A 17,397-nucleotide genomic window follows, 5' to 3' on the forward strand; every position below is an offset into this window, starting at 1 on the left:
AGAGTTCTATGACCTTGGGAAAGTCACTTTCCTCTCCGTGCCCCAGTTCCTTTTTCTTTAAAATGGAATAATAATAGTCTCTACCCCAAGAGATGGGTAGTCATAAGGATCAATGAGTGCTTTGGACATAGGAAGCTCTCAATCGTGTTGGCTATCATTAGAATTGCTTAAGGACTTGGGGGGCGTTTGTTCCTCAAGAATTAAGAAGAAAATTATGCTTGAGCAACAAATAATACATTAAGGTTACAAATTGAGCTTCAAATATTTAACTCTTTACGATTATTCAAAGGTCTGGTTGTTAGTGGTTTTTAAAATGTACTAAACGCATAAAAAGAATAAAAAGTTTATTAATTTTTCAATGTGTAACTTTATCACATTGAACAATAATTTTACAGTAGCCACAGACTGATCTGTGTCACAGAAGCCACCCTGAAATTGATGTCGATGTGACCCCTCTTTGCCTAATTCCTGTCTGTTGGCCAGGATTCCCCACAGGCACCCCTGACCCCAGAACCCTGCCCTCCTCCGGGCTGTCACAGCACCTGTCGGGATGTTAATTCTTGTCACTGGAAATCTTTCTAAAGCAGATCAGTGAGTCTGTTGGTCCTAGCAAGGTGGTATAACGAAACCTCCCTTTGGTAACAGATGTGCAGCAGCCCTGGGGTTAATATTCCTATCACAAATCCTCATTGTCCTGCACTGGAAATGTAACTGTGGGATGTGGGGGCCACTGAACTGATAACAATCACACCCAGATCAGGTCCCAGAGAGGCTATGGGATGACATCCTATGGTAGCCGGGAAGGGTCAAAATGGAGCTCAGCGTGATTCCTTTGTTGAACTTACCATGGGCTCCAGGCCCGGGTCTCGGTGTGCCAGGGCAGCTGGAGTTTTTAGACCTCAGGACACCCAGTCACCCTGTTGAAATTCATGAGAGACCCAGGGAAGATAAGATGCTGGGTTATTAATTTATCACAGGAAAGGTTCTTGACAGGGGTGGAACCCTTAGGGCCAGTCTCCCAGAAGCCCAAAGGTGAGCAGGGACTCCAGCATACCACGGGACAGTGGAGAGGGGATGGCCTCTTGGTGGCTCTCAGAAGGTCAGGCTGAGGCCCAGGGCCCTGACCCAATCTATGCAGAGACCACCTGTGCAGACTGCTCATGCCCACCAGAGGGATATTTGGGGGCACGCCGTATCTTTTAGTGTTCCAGCTGACCCTGCCCTATGGGTTCATACAGTATTATTCCAAACAGGGTACAAATTTACACATATGTTCATGGACTGAATTGTGTCCCTTGAGAAATTCATACATTGAAGCCCCAGCCCCTAAAGTGACTATATTTGGAGATAGAGCTTTTAAAGAGGTAATTAAGGTTACATAAGGTCATAAGGGTGGGCCCTAATCCAATAGGACTGGTGTCCTTATAAGAAGAGGAACGCTGTCTCTTCGAGAGCACGAAGAACAGGTCATGTGAGCACACTGTGAGATGATGGCCATCTACAAGGCAAGAGAAGAGGCCTCCGGGTGAAGCCTACCTTAGCGGCACCTTCATCTTGGACTTCCAGCCTCCAGAGCAGTGAGAAATAAACTTCTGCTGTTTAAGCCTCCCAGTCTGTGGTACTTTGTTATGACAGCTTGAGCTGACTGAGACAATACCCAATGGGCAATGGGAATACATTGGTAAAGAAAGACAGAAAGGGAGCTTACTGTCTAGGAGGGGAAACAGATGATAAGTGAGTAAATAAATAATTTCAGATTATGAGGTTATTGGGGAAAAATACAGTATTATGCCGGGGGGGGGCACAATGGTTTTCTTATATTGGGCCTTAAGGAAGGCCTTTCTGAGGAGGTGACATTTGAGTTGATCAAAGATGACAAGGAGCCAACTTTGCGCCTCTGAGAGAAAAACATTCCGGACAGGAGAATTAGCCGCACAGGTGGGCATGAGGCACGGCAAGGCCATTGTGGCTGGAACATGATGAATGGGGCTGGGAGGTTCACCGGGGCCAGGTCATGAACGTGAGTCTTTGGAGGGCTTTAAGCAGAGGAAGGGTGTGATCTAATCTACCTGCGAGGAATGACATTGACACTGTCCCCAACCTCTCATTCAGGAGATAGACAAGAAAATAGGTAAAAATCATAACAGCATGATGGGTATTTTGCCAGAAGCTATGACCACGAGGAAACGGAGGGATTTCACCCGTGTTAGGGCTAGGCCTAGCTGTAATTCTTTCTTGTGTGCCCTTAAAGTGAAACGTATCAAAGGATTTGTCTACCTGCTGCTTTTTTTCTTCCCCCTCCCCACCAACAATATTAAACAACCAGTCAGCACACTGGTTTCAGCCCAGATTTGTCAACCTTCCCCAACTTTGCACCTCCTACTTCTTGTTGGGGGGTTGGGGGTGGTGGATTTTGCTTGCAAGTGGGCCATTTCTCCAGTGTGGGAAGGGGTGTTCTGACCCACTGTATTTCTCCTGGGGCAGAAATAATTGGCACTAAATGCATCCACTCAGAATCCCAACACTTCATTGGAGGCTTGTTCTCGAGTGGCAACATGACACAAGCAAGGAGCCTTTTTCCCAACAGGGCACCTTTCCTCCAAGATATCTGCAGGTATTGAAAGCTCTATTTTTGCAAGGTGTGAAAAGTATCTCTGGGAAGGGAACACGAAGATTTTTGTGAGTTAGTGACGATGGGGAGCGCGGGTAGGAAACATCAGGAGAGGGCAGGAGGTGGAGCCAGGACCTGGAAGTGGTAGAGGTGGGTCAAGTCAGCACTTGCCAGCTCTGTCCAGCTAACATGGTAACCATGGGTTACCAGGAACAACTCACTATTCACCCCTTCCCATAGATAGAGTCTGTATGTGAGGCAATGACTGGGGTCTGGGATGGTTCAAAGGGCGCCTCCGTAGTCACAAGGCCAGAATCACCACATGCCGGGCAACAGCAGTAGGAGAAAATGCGGACGCTAAGGCCCGCCTCCTGATCAGAGCATGAAAGGGGCGGGTTAAGAGGAATTGGCGGAGCGTTACCTGCAGGCGCAGCCGCTCATTGCGTCCTGGGAGTTGTAGTAATCAGCACGGCATTGCTACCGGGAGGACTACATTTCCCAAAAAGCCTGCCCAGCCGTGCGCGCACCCGCCGGAAGGAGTCAGCTACGCGGGGTGCTGAGCGTCGAGGCGCGGAGCCTGAGTTGCCAGAGCGGTGGTCGTCTGCACGATGCCCAAGGCCAAGGGCAAGACCCGGAGGCAGAAATTCGGGTACAGTATTAACCCGGAGCGAGTGAGCCGGAACCCTCGACGGGAGGCAGCGCCGCGGGTCGAGTGGCGAGGGAGCCGGGGTTCAGGAGGCCGCGGGCTGGGACCGCCGGCGAGATGACGGTTCCGCTGCCTCGCTCCCTTTGCGTGTAGCTCTCGCATCCGACACGCCCGGGACCGCGCCGCGGCGGTGCGGCAGAAGCTGGCCGAGATGGAGTTGGCGGTGGGTCCCAACAAGGCGGTGCCCCTCCGGAAGAGAAAGGGACTGGCACGGCGGGGTCCCGGCTCTTGCCCCACCCCGCCCCCCTCCACACGTGGCTGCGTCTCAGAACTTGTTCCTGCCCGTTCCCTTCCTCGCGCCCTTCCAGGGTTTGCGCCCTCCCCACAGCCAGCTCGGCCAGCCTGCGCCGATTGTGGTTGCGGGGCCCTCACGACCTCCGTCGTACCCCCTCCCCCGGAAACCTTGGACTTGGGTTGGAGCTTCCCCTGTCCTTCACGAATTTATTTTCCCTCTGAAATTAACTTGTTTGGGTCCCTTGACATCTCAGTAGTATTTTCCAGAATTTAACTTTTTCTGCCCTTGTCTTTCCTCATAAGGACTCCCCAGAGTTTGACATCTTTACACGTTTCCCCCCAGGCTTCCCTAGGACTAGTTTCTCCCAAATAAGGCTTTTTCTGGACCCCCCCCCCGCTTCCAAAAATAGCACCCCCGTTCACTCAGTAACTTTATCCCTGCTTTATTTTCATTCACAGCACTTGTAAATACGTGGTGGAATAGTATATATTTATCTTATGTGTTTATTGGCTGGGCCTCTTCCCCCAAACCTAATCTTGGGGACAAGGACTTAGTGTTTTGTTCACTGTAAGTCCCCAGTGGTACTTAGGATGTGATTAACGCGCAATAGAGTGTTAACCTAATGAGTGGACTTGCTGATTGAACTTGTCCCATTGCTTTTAGGCCAGTTTTTTATTCCTTCACACTAGAGGAAAATGGCAGAAACAGCAGCTGTTTCTTGAACAAATACGAAGCTGCAGCCAAGCTCTCTCAAGTTGCTCCTCCCCGTAGAGGAGACCCGACATCTCCCCCTCGCTATAAATTATAAAGCACTTTCGTGTGTATTGTTTCATTCGATTATCATCCAAGAAGCAAGGCAGGCAAGGGGTAGTACGCCAATTCCATAGACGCACAGAAAGGAATGGCTTGAGTCTCATGGGAACTAGGAAGCCTCCAGGGCATCGGTTCTCCTTGTCACCTGCTCCTGCCTGCCTTCGTGTAGGGCAGCGGTTCTCAACCTTCCTAATGCCGCGACCCCTTAATACAGTTCCTCATGTTGTGGTGACCCCCAACCATAAAATTATTTTCGTTGCTACTCTGTAACTGTCATTTTGCTACTGTTATGAATCGTAATGTAAATATCTTTTTGTTTTCCGATGGTCTTAGGCGACCCCTGTGAAAGGGTCATTCGACCCCCAAGACCCCCAGGTTGAGAACCGCTGGTGTAGGGATTCTTGTGGGTAATGAATGTAGTTGTGTTGGGATGGGCAGGAGCCTCTAGCGTTTTCCCTCATCCAGGCTCCTTTGTCTGCTGGTCTCACTAGCTCTGTTGTCTGCAGATCAGGGCCTTGGAAGTGGACCTAGAGGGAAGGCCTCAGGAGCTAGTGCAGAAGCCCTACCTCGTAGACTACGTACGCTGCATGGTGGAGAACCACGGGGAGGACTGGAAGGTGAGTGGCTCAGGCCGGCAGGAAGAAACGCTGGGACCCGTTGGGAAGGCACCTGGACCATTCGAGTTCTGATCTGCTTGCCTAGTGCCTGTTTCCTGAGACTGAGCAGAAACAAAGGGAAGATTCTAGGAAAGGAATCCCACGGACAGAATGCTTATTTATAGCTGGGATAGGGTGAGTGGCTATTCCGTAGGTATGTTGTTTTATTTGCATGGTATTTTTAAAGAACTTGAACTAGTTGCCATTTTAATTATGGGAGGTTTCAAATAAACATCCATATTTTTGGCTTCTGTTAAAAATGGAAAGATCTGGCTACACTGGACCCCTGCGCCTAGACCAGATTAGTTGACTGTGGATGGAGCATGCGCTGCTCAGCTGGCCCCAGCTCGTGCCTGGTCCCCGTGGGCATCTGCACCCATTTCCCCCACATACACCATGGCTTTTGAGGTGAGGAATCCGAACCTCAGGGACAGGAGGTGGTTTGCCCAACTCCGGACTGAGCTAGCGTTTGAACCGTTGCCTGTCCAGCCCTCAAGTGGCTCTTCTCCCTTCCAAGGCTATGGCCCAGGATGAGAATTACTATCAAGAGTCCCCGGAAAAGATTCAGAATAAGATCAATGTCTCTAAGCATTTTTACCCAGCAGCATGGCAAGCCTTTGTTCATTCTTTGTAGAATAAGATGGCAGTTGAGTGGCTGGTTTACACCTGCCCCAGGCTGAGGCCTCCTGGGCCGGAGAAGCTGGAGCCAGGGTTTAAGGCGAGGGGTGTGTGGTTACAGGTGGGTCTGGCCGGGGCTAGGCCTGCCTGATCTGACCAGGAGGTGACGAGGTGATGACTATCCGTAGCAGCATTACAGGCAGGGTGTGAGGTTGTCACTGGGCATTTTCTTAGTCTTGATACTTCATCCTCAGCTATTCATAATACAAAAAGCCTCATTTCTGAGGATTCTCCTACAAGTACCTAAGATGTCTCCTCACTGCTCTTGCGAAGGGCTTAGTGTTTTTACATAGATTTCACATAAAACCATGTAAGGTGTGTGGTTTTCTTCCCATCTTACAGGTGTTTCGAAACAGGCTTGAGAGGCATTAAGTGCCGGGGGATTGAAGTCAAGTCTTTCCCACACTAAGCCTAGCTCTCCTTTGCTGGCCTCCCCCTGGCTCCTGAAGGCAGCGCCTCTGTCCCACGTGGTCAGGACAGGCTGGGGAAGTCCCGGAAACCCCTCCCCTGTTGGACTCAGCCCGTTTAGACTGCACAGTGACTGGCCACTAACTAAGCACCTCAAGCACAGGCATTTCGGATCTGGGCTGCAGCGGAGCTCCTGAGGCCCCTCATTACTGGCCTCAACTTTTGTCCTTAACAGCATCCCACATTCAGGCCTTGGACAAGGCTGGCCCCTTAACCTGGTTTCTTTACTTGGTTCAGGTGCCAGTTATAGGGAGCCTTCTCTACCACTGCCTCCTGCCCCGGGCTGTGTGTCCTGTAGTCCCCATGCCCAGACTTCCTGTAGCGGTACCATCCCAGTCATACCTGCCTTTCAGTCTGCTCGACGTCCCCTACCAGACTGGGCGAGTGCAGGGACCTGGCCCCAGGCGGGTGCTGGGGGAATGTTTGTGGCGTGGCTGGCTGTGTGCCACGACCTCCGTGCTGACCTCTGGCGTGGAGGCAGTCAGATGTCTTTGTTCCCGTTTCCACACCTTCACTGACAAGGCCAGAGCCAAAGAGCAGGTGGAGACTTTGGGTGCCTCGCAGAAGGTACCGAGTTAGGCCCAAGCTTCTGTCCCTTACCCCCACGGGGGCTCAAGGCCAGGGGACTGGGACTTGCTGTTGACAAACTATCACAGAGAGTGTTCTGGGGCCACCCTCCATAGCTGCCCCTCACTGGGACTGCAAGTACCCAGCACACAAAGTCAGAATTCACATGAAACCACTTCCATGTTTTTGGCGTTTATTGTGTAGTCCCTCAAACGCTGCCAGCACTCTGCCTTACGCAGTCTGGGTTTGTGAGGCATGGGCGGACAGTGAGGCCCCTTTGCCTTCTGATCTTTGTGGGAATCCTCCCTTTGTCCCTTAATGGGCCCATCTCCCAGAGGCAGCAGACGAGAAAAAGCAGGAGGTTCCCCTTTTCAGAGCTACCGGGAAGGACTGAGGATGTGTGAGCGTCAGAGGCACAATGCTTGGACAGTCCCGGCTCTGAGGTCTGGGTTAGCTGCACAGGATAACACCACGGGCGAGTTTTAGCAGCTGGTGCGAAATGCTGGCAGTTGCTACTAAACTACAATAGCATAAGAACAAAATGTTTTTCGAAGGCAAGTGGAAACGTTTTTTGGGAAATCTGGTGTTTCCTTTAGGCAGACAGGCCAGAGTTGTGGTTTTCATCAGCACCTCTGTGGAGGACCAGGAAGCCGTGACGGACCAACTTCCTCCTCTACCCAGTCTTAGAGCTGGTTCCACTGCGTCAGCACAAGCTCATAGCGGGCAGTTCTGGGCGCCATGAGATGTCAGAGAAGGCTTCTTGGGATGGGCAGTTAGTCCAAGGTGGTGGTCCCAGCAGCCTCCAGAGCCCTCCTGCCCAGACCATCCACATGTCCGAGCTCTGGACCAGGTGGCCTCTCCTCAGAGGGATGCCAACAGGTCACCGAATGGAACATCAGAAGCCATTTCATTGGAATAACTTAAAGAACAGACACCCCGTGCCAGGGTGAGTGATCCAGACACAGGTTCTACAAGCAAATAGAGCAGAGCCTTCTATCCACTGTCTTCTTTACCACATGAGCTGCCCGGACACTTACTCTCTACCCCCACGCTTAGGTAGGTCAGGAGCTGTAGGTCGGGGCCGACTGGGGAACAGTGTCACCCAGGCTAGCTCAGGAACCTCAGAGATGAACAGCTCCAGGTAACCCCTGGTCCCCAATAACAGTTACCTGGGCCCCGGATCAGAAAGTCACATTCAGGAGTAACTGGTAAGAGCACAAGGCCAGGCGTCTAGTAGTTCTCTTATTAAGAAAGGCCATTCTCCTGCTTTGCCCAGTCTGGTCCTGGGAGAAATCAGAGCCAATAGACACTGTGGCACTTGGCTTGGAGGACAGGCCAGCAGCCCCATCAGAGGAGCACAGCCGTCAGTGACAACTGTGCTGAGGGACACCCACAGGCCAACAGAACCTCCAGTCCACACCAGTATCAGGGGTGGCACTCGGGACCCTCAGCGCCCCCCAATGATGTGTATCTTCTCGTGCTGCTGGGACCTGTGGGTTCTGAGTGGTCTTTAAACGAAGCTCAACTGGACATAGTTAAACTCTATTCAAGTTCACCTCCCCGCACTGGGGGCTTTAAAAACTGTACTTCATAATGATACTCGATAAAAAAAGGGGTCCCCTGGGGCCAGCCGAGTGGCGCGATGGTTAAGAACTGGCTTACGACGCCAGAGGGCCCTGGTTTGGATCCCACATATGAGGGCCAGTGACACTGCCCTCCACAGCTAAGATGCTGAACAACAGCTCAACCTGGAGCTGGGCTGCCGTGAGTCGCTGGTGACAGCGTAGACTGCAGCCCCTGTGGTAGTGGGTTGCCATGGACTACCGTGTGTAGCCAGCAGCCGCAGTGAGCGGCCAGCAGCCGCAGTGAGCGGCCAGCAGCCGCAGTGAGCAGCCGTCCAAAAGATGGTGACTGATCTGCCTCACCCGGGAAGAGCGCAATGATGGTGCCAACTTGGGCCAGTGAAGCGACGTCCTCCACAACTAGACTGAAGAACAAAACGACAGCAACTTGTCTGTTCCCCTTCCCCCAACTCCCCAATTAAAAAAAAAAGGGGGGGTCCCCTCACCAATGCTGGTTCCCTAGGTAACTTTCAAGCACTGGAAACAAGTTGGGGTTTACAGAACAGAGAATAAGGTTTCTCAGTCTTCCAATGGCAAAATGAAAAGTTGTCAGAAAAGTTTCAAAGGCTACTCTTAAAACCCAAGTCATTCCTTAAACACTAAAAGGCAGACCAATCACTTAACGCAGCAAGTTAATGGGGATTTCAGACAGCAGTTCTGCTCTGGAAACCGCAGCGCAAGAGCCCAGCAGCCACTCCTCAGCCCTCACACCACTGTGGACTTCAGCGCTTCCCTCCCCCCGCCGCCTCGCTGTCCCTGTCCCTCTCCTTGCAAGGGCCACAGAACTGAAGCACAGAGTAAATGTCAAACGAAACAAAGGCACATAATCTCTTTTCTCAATTAAAAAGCAAACTGAACTGGAGATCCGCTCTAGAAAGAAGTCTTTGTGGCTGCTGATTATTCGTTGGCTCCAGACAGACAAAAGGCTCCTTCTTTTGCCTGCACTAAAGAGAAGTGTCAGCGCAGAGATGGTCTTCAACTGGCTGGTCCCTGGAGAGAGGAGCATGGAAGGTGCACTGGAGAGACCGCAGAATCAAAGGGCCCAGAAAGGCTGGCCACGTCCTCCAGGGGGCCGGTCTGCTACGCCCCATTGCTTTTACCTGGATTGACATGATTGGCATTTCTTGTCCCAGTCATTGGTTATCCACACAGAAGGGGTCTGCGTCCCCTCCACGTACAAGTTCACGCGGATCAGTGTGAAGTGCTGGTATCAGGTGGAGCCACAAAGGGCAGGGCAAGCTAGAGCTGTCTCCAGCGACACGGACATGGTATCACCTTGTCGGTCACGATTCCACCTGTTCTCAAGACAGTCATCTGGGGTTTTGATTACAGCACCTGGAAACAGCCTAAATCTATGGCCTGTTCCTTTATAAATAAATAAATTACAAGGCAGTTCTGAGGCCAACGCCCAGCTCTGGTCGAGTCATTTCCCCAGGAACATGGACTCCTGCCTCCCCCACTTATGTAAACATGGGCACTGGCACAGTTAATGTAAGAGCAGCAGCTTGTCTCCAGATTGGGGGGGAAAGACCAGTTTCTCTGATTAGGGCATGAATGCCACTTATTCTGTAGTCATGAGACTGCGGGCCAGGCCTCGGCTTGGTGGGCGCAGGGAGGTTTCAGAAAGCTTGCTCAGGTCTCCAGGTTTGTCCTAACATTTCTAATCCCCCTGGCAGGGAAATGCATCTCCAAGATAGAAAAAAACACAGAAATCACCTTCCTTTAAAAATGATGGCCCTGGGCCAGAGAGGAAGAGACTGCACAAGGCCTCAGCCCACTGGGCAGAGCTGGGGCTGCAGGACAGTGTGGGACCGGGAGCCAAGACTCACTGTGTACGCCAAGCACCTGCCCACGTGAGGAGCGTGGAGTTGCCGGGAACAAACAGTCTAGACTGGGAATGCTTCTGACACCTACACTGGTGTCACCAGGGCCTGCAGGGAGGGGAGACCTGAGCCCACTGAGCATCGCCCTGTACAGGTCAGAGGGGGTCTTCACTGGTGAAAGCTGGATCCACGGCCAGCCCCGAATGAGCCAGGCGCCGTCCTCACCTACCCCGCAGCTTCGGCCTCACGGCCAGCTCACCAGGAAGGCTTCTACATGGTTCTTGGCCTTGCCCAGGCCGTGCTCGTGCTCGTGCTCGTGAGAGGGCAAGCGGGGAAGGGCAGTGCTGCCACGTGGCTCCTGCCCCAGGCCCAGGCTGGTAAAGAAGCAGGAACAGCAAAACGGGGGCTCCAGGGCTGGGCGGTGAGCAGGCGGTGCCAGCCTAGGAGAGAAGCTCCAAGAGCAGCCTCCAGATGTGCACGGTGCCAGGGTCTTCAAAGCCGGATCCGGCCGGGGCGATGCTGGCCGCCAGGAGGAAGACTTCCCGCTGGCTCTCGAAGGCCTGCAGGCCCAGCTCCTGCTGCAGCTCCACCACACTCATGGCCTCGCCCAGGTCCTGGGATGAAACAGCCAGTGGGAACAGTCATTGTTTCCCAGCACCCAGCCTCCTCACCCATGAAATAAACTGTTTTGGGGCTCCTTCAGGGAACACTGGGCCTCGGTCTAAATTCTCTTCCTCATCTCTGGCTTTCCTTTGTACGAATCTCTTTTCATCCCACTATCAGCCACTGTGGTAAGAAACAGAACTTCCTATATGTCAGGCATTGTGATTGGCACTTAAGTCTTACTGAATTCTCAGTCTACACTTAACTGATGAGGAAATTGGCTCAGGGAAGGCGAAGTCATTTAGCCAAGGAAGTTGTGATAAGCGGCAGAGCCAGGTTTCAAACTCAGGTTGGTGAGATACCCAAGCTTAGGACCCTGAGAGGAATCCTAGCTCAGTTTCCTAAACGCAGCAGTGGAGAGAGCTATCGTGGGGTCACGTCCAGACAAGGGCCTTACCTCCGCCAGACTCAGACACTGGCTGAGGAGAAAGAGGCCACTACACAGCATGGCTGGTGAGGGTTCATTTTAATTTCAACCAGGGCCCAAGATTAAAATGATCCTTGGAGCAATTCATGGAATGCTGGGACGTTAGGTGTTGTCTCCTATAGGTTCAAAATGGCTACAAATTATAGTTTATACCTAGGATGATGTAAGTTATTGGCCAAACTGGGATACTTCTCAGACTCCAGGGGGCTCTATTATTAATTATACCAGAAAAACAGGCATACATGGGGACTGTCCCAGGCTGACAGGACATATAGTCATCGATTTATAAATGATTATCAAGTATTTCCCGCTAGGCAGGGGAACCGGAGGTCAAAGGCGTATAGCCCCTCTCCAGCCAGGTTGGGAACATGTCCTGTGGCTCTCAGGGACATGGGCACAGGCCACAGAGAACATGACAAGCCTCTGTACCGTAGCAGTTTCACATGGTGTTGAGAATGGCACTTTAGGCCTGATACTGAGGGCTGCTGGGCCCACGGCGGCCCTCTGGCACCCAGGAGAGGTACAGTGTAGTGGTTAAGAGCAGGAACTTTGAGGAAGACCTGAGTTCAAGTCCTGCCATTGCCACTTAGAGCTATAACTCGGCATTTAGGGGTAACAGTGGGGCCTAGCGTGGGGTTTTGTAGGACTGTGTTGGTGCTTAGCACTGCCTGGCACACTAAGCCCACAATAAATGTTATTATTTAATCCATTAACTTCTTATCACATCCCAGCTTCAGCTCTTTGATCTAGAACCAGAAGTCACAACACAGCAGAGTGGAAAAGGCACAGGTTTTCCAGTTAGACATCCAACTCCATGATTTTCAAGGTGTGCAACCTTGGGGGGGTTGCAGAATCTCTGAGCTTCAGATTCCCCTCTATAAACTGGGACTAAGTAGCCCATACCCTGGAGGATCAATAGAAACAGAATATCAGAGGTCATTCATAACCACACCTGCGTCTCATGGATACTTAATGATTTTTCTCATTTCTCCAGGATGACAGATGACAGGGAGGCACAGGGGAGGGCAGACAGGATGAGGACTAGGGGTGAGGAAAGAGCAGAGGCAGAGGAGGGGGGCCTGGGCTCTCCGCCAGGCCAGGCACTCCCGGTCGCGGGCTGGGCCTGCCCCCAGTACGCCTGAGCCAGCCTCCCGCAGCCCTCACCTGCTTGTTGGCTACCACGACGACAGGCAGGTCAGGGTCCTTCTCCAGCAGCTTGTGCAGTTCCTGCCGGGCCCAGGGCAGCCGCAGCCGGTCCGCCGAGTCCACCATGAACACCAGCACGTCCACTTCATTCACAAACTCCTTCCAGTAGAAGCGCAGGTTCTGGCTGCCACCGACTGGGGAGAGGCCAGGGCCAGCTCAGAGCCTCCCTGGGCCCTGGCTGTCTTCTCCCAGCCCACCCCACCTACTTCCAGCTTCCTGAGGCTCCACCAGCCAGGTGCAAGGAAAAGGCTCCAGAGCGTCAGACCTGGGTTTAGCTCCAGCTGACAGCTGGGTCTCCCTGGGCACGTTGCTGCCTTCAAGTATCAGTCTCCCCTTCACTGAACTTACCCAACAGGTAGCAGCAAAACCCAAAGGTACCATAGACAATGCACCTTTCAGATGACTGGTGTATAGTAGGTGCTCAATAAACTGCACTCCCCAGTTCTTTCACCGGCTGCCTAACCTCCTGCCAATTCCTAGCTTTCTCCTGGGTCAGCGGTGCCTGTGGTCGGAAGCCAGGACTCCCTGCCCTGCCTCTGCACAGCCATTCTCCATTCAGTTTCTCTTGTTCAGCCTGGTCACCACCCCATTTTCTTTCCCTAGGAACGCCATACTCAGTCCTACCACCACAGACATGGCTGTCCATGGAATATCCCCAGCATGGGCTGCCTTCCTGTTCCTCTGTCCTCCTGCACAGCCCCAATGGTCACTGCATCCTAGTGCTTCTGGTTATACTTTGGACACTTGTGGACTCTAAGCTCTTTGAGAGTTAGAGCCGTTTCTCTCTGGATCCCCCAAAGCCCTCAGCACAATGCCTGGCACATAGCAGGCACTCATCAAGTATTTACTGAGTGCTTACTAGGTGCCAAGCACTGATCTGGGTGCTGGAGACACAGAGGAGCAAGGCGGGCAGGGGCCCTGCTCTCCAGGGCCCTCCGCAACCAGGACGGACACAGCAGTAACACAAACACGTTTCAGAAAGGAAGGAAATAAAACAGAAAAAGGGAAAGTGGGGGAGTGGCTTTGAATTGGGTGGTCTGGGAAGGTCTCCCCAAGGAGGTGGCATGTCAGCTGAGTCTGCAGTGACGACAAGAAACACGCCATGGGGAGAGGCAGAGGAAGGAACAAGCTCGATGTGTGAGAAACAGAAAGTGGCCAGAGGGGGAGAGGAGGAAGCCATGACCAGACCACACAGGGCCTGTAAGGCCACAGCGAGGCTGTGGGGAGCCCCTTAAGAGTTTTAAGCAAGAGTAACGTGATCTGAAAGATCATGTTGACGCTGGCTGACACTGGAAGACCAGCGAGGAGGCTGTTGTTGTACTGAGATGACGGTGGCTTGGACCAAGCAGGTGGTGGAGGTGGGGAGCTGGATAGACCAGAATCGCCTGGAGGATAAGGCTGACACCCAGCTAATGAAATGGATACAGGAGGTGGGGGCAGGGAAAAATTCTCAAAGACCCACAAAGGCCCGTTCTCAGCTGGGCTCCAGGACTGACGCTGTAGTGGACCACACAGCAAAGTGAGTGTTGTAGAAGGGGAAAGCCCCAGGACTCGAATGGGAGATCTGGGGCTGAATCCTGGCTGAGTGACCTATGGAGGCTGGACTGTTACTGGTCAGACCTTTGGGTAACAAGAAAACACCAAACCCCTTCTCCCAGGCTTGGAGGAGGGGGCACTGTCAGTCAGAGTGGGCCTCAAGTGCACAGCCCCCACTTGACCTTTCTGTGTCCCTGGCACAAAAAAGGGGGACGGGGAAAGGTTGTTGAAAAGGACCAAATCCCAGATGAATATCATTATTTGCTATAACCAGGGAGGAAAGATGGAGTCAAGATAGACCTGCAGGCAAGTGCCTGTGATCTGAGGAACTGGTCCCATTCAGGCCAACAGCCAGGCCCCCAAAGTCTGATCCCCTACCTAGCACGTAACTAAACCCACCCAGTCTTTATGGTCTGAGTCCTCTGGCTGCCAGGAAGTCCACCTGTCCCCACAAAGTCTGTGGCTGAACTCAGGTGGCTAAGTCTGCTGCCCTCTCAGTACCCTCTCTGCCATCCTCTCCCAGATCCCAAGAAGCCTAACACTGATGGCAGGGGGCTGCTTAGACCCTCCCTGATCACTCACTCAACAAGTACCTGCTTTGGGTAGGCCCTCGGGGCCAGAGCTGGATCAGACCCGTCGGTGTCCCAGGGGCCTAGTCAGGGACACAGGCTGGCATGTGGCAAATACTGGAGAAGGGGAGCCCCGAGGAGAAGCCCTTAACCTAGCCTGGGGTCAGAGGAGACCTCAGAGGGACGTCATGTTTGACCTAAATCTTGAAGGATGAGTATTAGTTTATCAAGGGAAGAAGGGCTTTCCAGACTGGGAACAGCGCTTTCAAAGCACAGAAGAGAGAAAACAGCAAGGACCCTTCAGAAATAAGCAACGTGGCACAGAGCTTAACATCGAGAGCCAGTCTGCAGTTTCCCCATGTGTATAAGGGACATCAGTTGTGTGTGGAGTTGTTGGGAGGGTTTTATTAAGTACAGTCATGCACCACATAATGATGTTTCAGTCGGGATCGGACTGCATATATGACAATGGTCCCATAAGATTATGGGGCCTAGTGATGTCGTAGGCAATGCATTACAATTGCCTACAGTATTCAGTAACATGCTGTACAGGCTTGTAGCCTAGGAGCAGCAGGCTGTACCACGTAGATTTGTGTAGGTACACGCTATATTCCAACAACGACGAAATCACCTAAGGACGCGTTTCTCAGACTGTATCCGGGTCCTTAAGCGACGCATGACTGTCAAATGACTGGCATACAGGGAAACTCGAGCTGTTAGCCTCTGTGTTACGCATGTGGGCTTCGGTAGAAGTGAGGGACAGGCAGGACCAAGCTGGAGCTGCCTGTTCATGAAGAGCCCCCCAAGTCAAAATACAGAGCTTGGCCTGTATCCCGTGCCCCAGGGAGGTGTGGGAAGGATTTCATACAGGCGAGTGTTCTGCTTAAATACGCATTTTGGAGCCATCACCAAAGAACCCCGACTTGGGTCCAATTCAGGTGATGGGGACACGGGGTGGGGGAATCTGCTCACTCTCTAGCACGTCCACCTCGAAGTCCTTGGTGGGCAGCCGCACGGAGTTGAAGCCCCAGGTGGGGATGTGGCCTTCCAGCGGTGGCTTCCCCGACAGCACGCGCAGGAACGTGCTCTTCCCGGAGCCATCCAGCCCCAGCACCAACACCTCGCGCTGCTCCAGCTCCTCCAGCGCCGGCTCCTCCTCCTCCTCGTCCTCGGGCTGCGGGGCACAGGTCAGGCTGTGGCCTCATCCTCCCACCGGCCCTTCCCGACTTAAGACCGAAGGCAGCAAAGAGCCCATCCCCTCCCTCCACCCGTCCAGGGCAGGCAGGTACGGCCCGATGCAATGGGACGAGCGCGGCCTCTGAGTCCTTATCCCCAACTCCGGGCTTTCTCTGAGCGACCTCCGGTAAATTCCTTACGCCCACGTCCCAAGGCCGCAGGGACCACCGAGTCGGGGAACCGCGTAGAGTAGCCACGGACTCGCAGAGGGGGCGGAGGTCCTCTCCCGGCATCCCCCGAGCCGCGCGCACTGCGCAGGCGCCGGGAGGCTGCGGGCTGCACCCCGCGCGGGCCCGATACCGCTCCGGGGCCGCGCCCTCCCAGCTCCCGAGCCCCGCGGCGGCGCTGGACGGCGCCCCCCCCCCCCCCCCCCGCCAAACGGGCACCCGTTCCTAGCCTCTGAGGCTCACGACCGGCCTGGCTGCTCGCCCGGGGCCTGCTGGTAGCGACGCTAAGCCCTGGAACCAGGAGGTTCCCGCGCTCGTAGGGTCGCGGTCCGCCCCTTGGCCGCTCGCGCGGCGGCGCAGACCCCGGCCCGACACTCACTTCCCACTCGTCCCACTCGGGGAAGCGGGCGGGCTCCGCGCCCCACCAGGCCTCGCCGCGGTCCCAGCGCCGCTCTCGTCCGCGGCCGAAGTAGACCTTCCAGAGGATGAAGAGCACCGAGCCGAGCACGGCCGCGGCGCCGCCCAGCGCCAGCACCAAGGGGCTCAGGGGCCGCGGCGCCATCAGGCCGGGCGCGGGGCGCGGATGCGGGCTGCACAGGCCAGGCCAGCCGGCACGCCGAAGATGGCCCCGCTGTGACTGCTGCGGCCGCGCCCACCCATCCAGCCCGGTCCAGCACTACAAGCCCCACAATGCACCGCCGCCGTCGCGTCCGCGTCCGGGCAGCGGGAGTGGGGAGGCCGGCGAGAGCTCAGGGACCGTGCGCCCCCTCTGCGAAGTGCGGAAAGGAGGGAGAGGCTGTGCCTGGGCAGGGCTGGAGTCGATGGCAACGGCATCTACCGAGCACTTGCTGTATTCCAAGGGGGTTAGCTCACGGCTGTTCTCGGTTAACCCTTAACGCTGCCTCGTAGGAGGGAAAACCGAGGCCCAGGTCTTAATGCATTGCTGCATCCTGCGTTCAAACCCGAACGACCTGTTTCCTGAGCGTCCCTCATCACCTCGGGGAGGAAATGGCTACAGTGACTTGTCTAATTTGTGATTTTTTTTTTTTTGAAAGCTAAGGTGCTCACTGGGGATTTATTTCAAAGTGAGGAAAATAACTCCCAAATTGTTTTCAAATGCCATCGTTATGAAGATTATATGTTGTCATAAGACATAATCTTGTTGTGCAGACATTTAAACATACTCATTTTGATTCTGCAGTTTTGTGGGTTTTTTTTTTTAAATTTTGGAACCAATTATTTTACTTTAAGTATTCAGAGATGTGTGTGTGTGTGTGTGTGTGTGTGTGTGTGTGTTCCTGAAAAGCCCGTAGACTGTTACATTCTGAGGCAGTGGGGACTGGGACTTCGTATGAATTTCTGTAGGACAAAATTCAGCCCCACACAGCCAGCAACTGCCTTCCTCAGTGTATCC

General features: G+C 53.6%; 2 protein-coding genes across 6 annotated transcripts; one reads left to right on the forward strand and one right to left on the reverse strand.

Annotated features, from left to right (window-relative positions):
- The first annotated feature begins 3,076 nt into the window (after positions 1-3,076).
- On the forward strand, positions 3,077-8,418 carry LOC109380180 (nucleolar protein 16-like). 4 transcript variants are annotated; one of them, XR_002123390.1, is made up of 4 exons: positions 3,077-3,260; positions 3,411-3,480; positions 4,872-5,156; positions 5,289-8,418. XR_002123390.1 is itself a non-coding variant. In XM_019637489.1 (4 exons), exons 1-4 carry the CDS (start codon positions 3,220-3,222, stop codon positions 7,388-7,390), a joined length of 282 nt encoding a protein of 93 aa, XP_019493034.1. In that variant the 5' UTR covers positions 3,077-3,219; the 3' UTR covers positions 7,391-8,418. The 4 variants fall into 4 exon arrangements, 2 of the variants coding, with proteins under 2 accessions (XP_019493034.1, XP_019493033.1); XR_002123391.1 differs by having other exon boundaries at positions 7,331-8,418; XM_019637489.1 differs by having other exon boundaries at positions 4,872-4,982; positions 7,331-8,418.
- A 299-nt stretch (positions 8,419-8,717) lies between these two features.
- On the reverse strand, positions 8,718-17,148 carry ARL10 (ARF like GTPase 10). Of its 2 annotated transcripts, none has more exons than XM_019637486.1 (4): positions 16,363-17,148; positions 15,553-15,754; positions 12,434-12,609; positions 8,718-10,793 (listed from the first exon to the last, which is right to left on the reverse strand). In XM_019637486.1, exons 1-4 carry the CDS (start codon positions 16,543-16,545, stop codon positions 10,620-10,622), a joined length of 735 nt encoding a protein of 244 aa, XP_019493031.1. In that variant the 5' UTR covers positions 16,546-17,148; the 3' UTR covers positions 8,718-10,619. The 2 variants fall into 2 exon arrangements, with proteins under 2 accessions (XP_019493031.1, XP_019493032.1); XM_019637487.1 differs by having other exon boundaries at positions 10,703-12,173.
- Positions 17,149-17,397: the final 249 nt, after the last annotated feature.

The sequence above is a fragment of the Hipposideros armiger genome, unplaced genomic scaffold (assembly GCF_001890085.2).
Source record: "Hipposideros armiger isolate ML-2016 unplaced genomic scaffold, ASM189008v1 scaffold_33, whole genome shotgun sequence".
Lineage (NCBI taxonomy): Eukaryota > Metazoa > Chordata > Mammalia > Chiroptera > Hipposideridae > Hipposideros > Hipposideros armiger.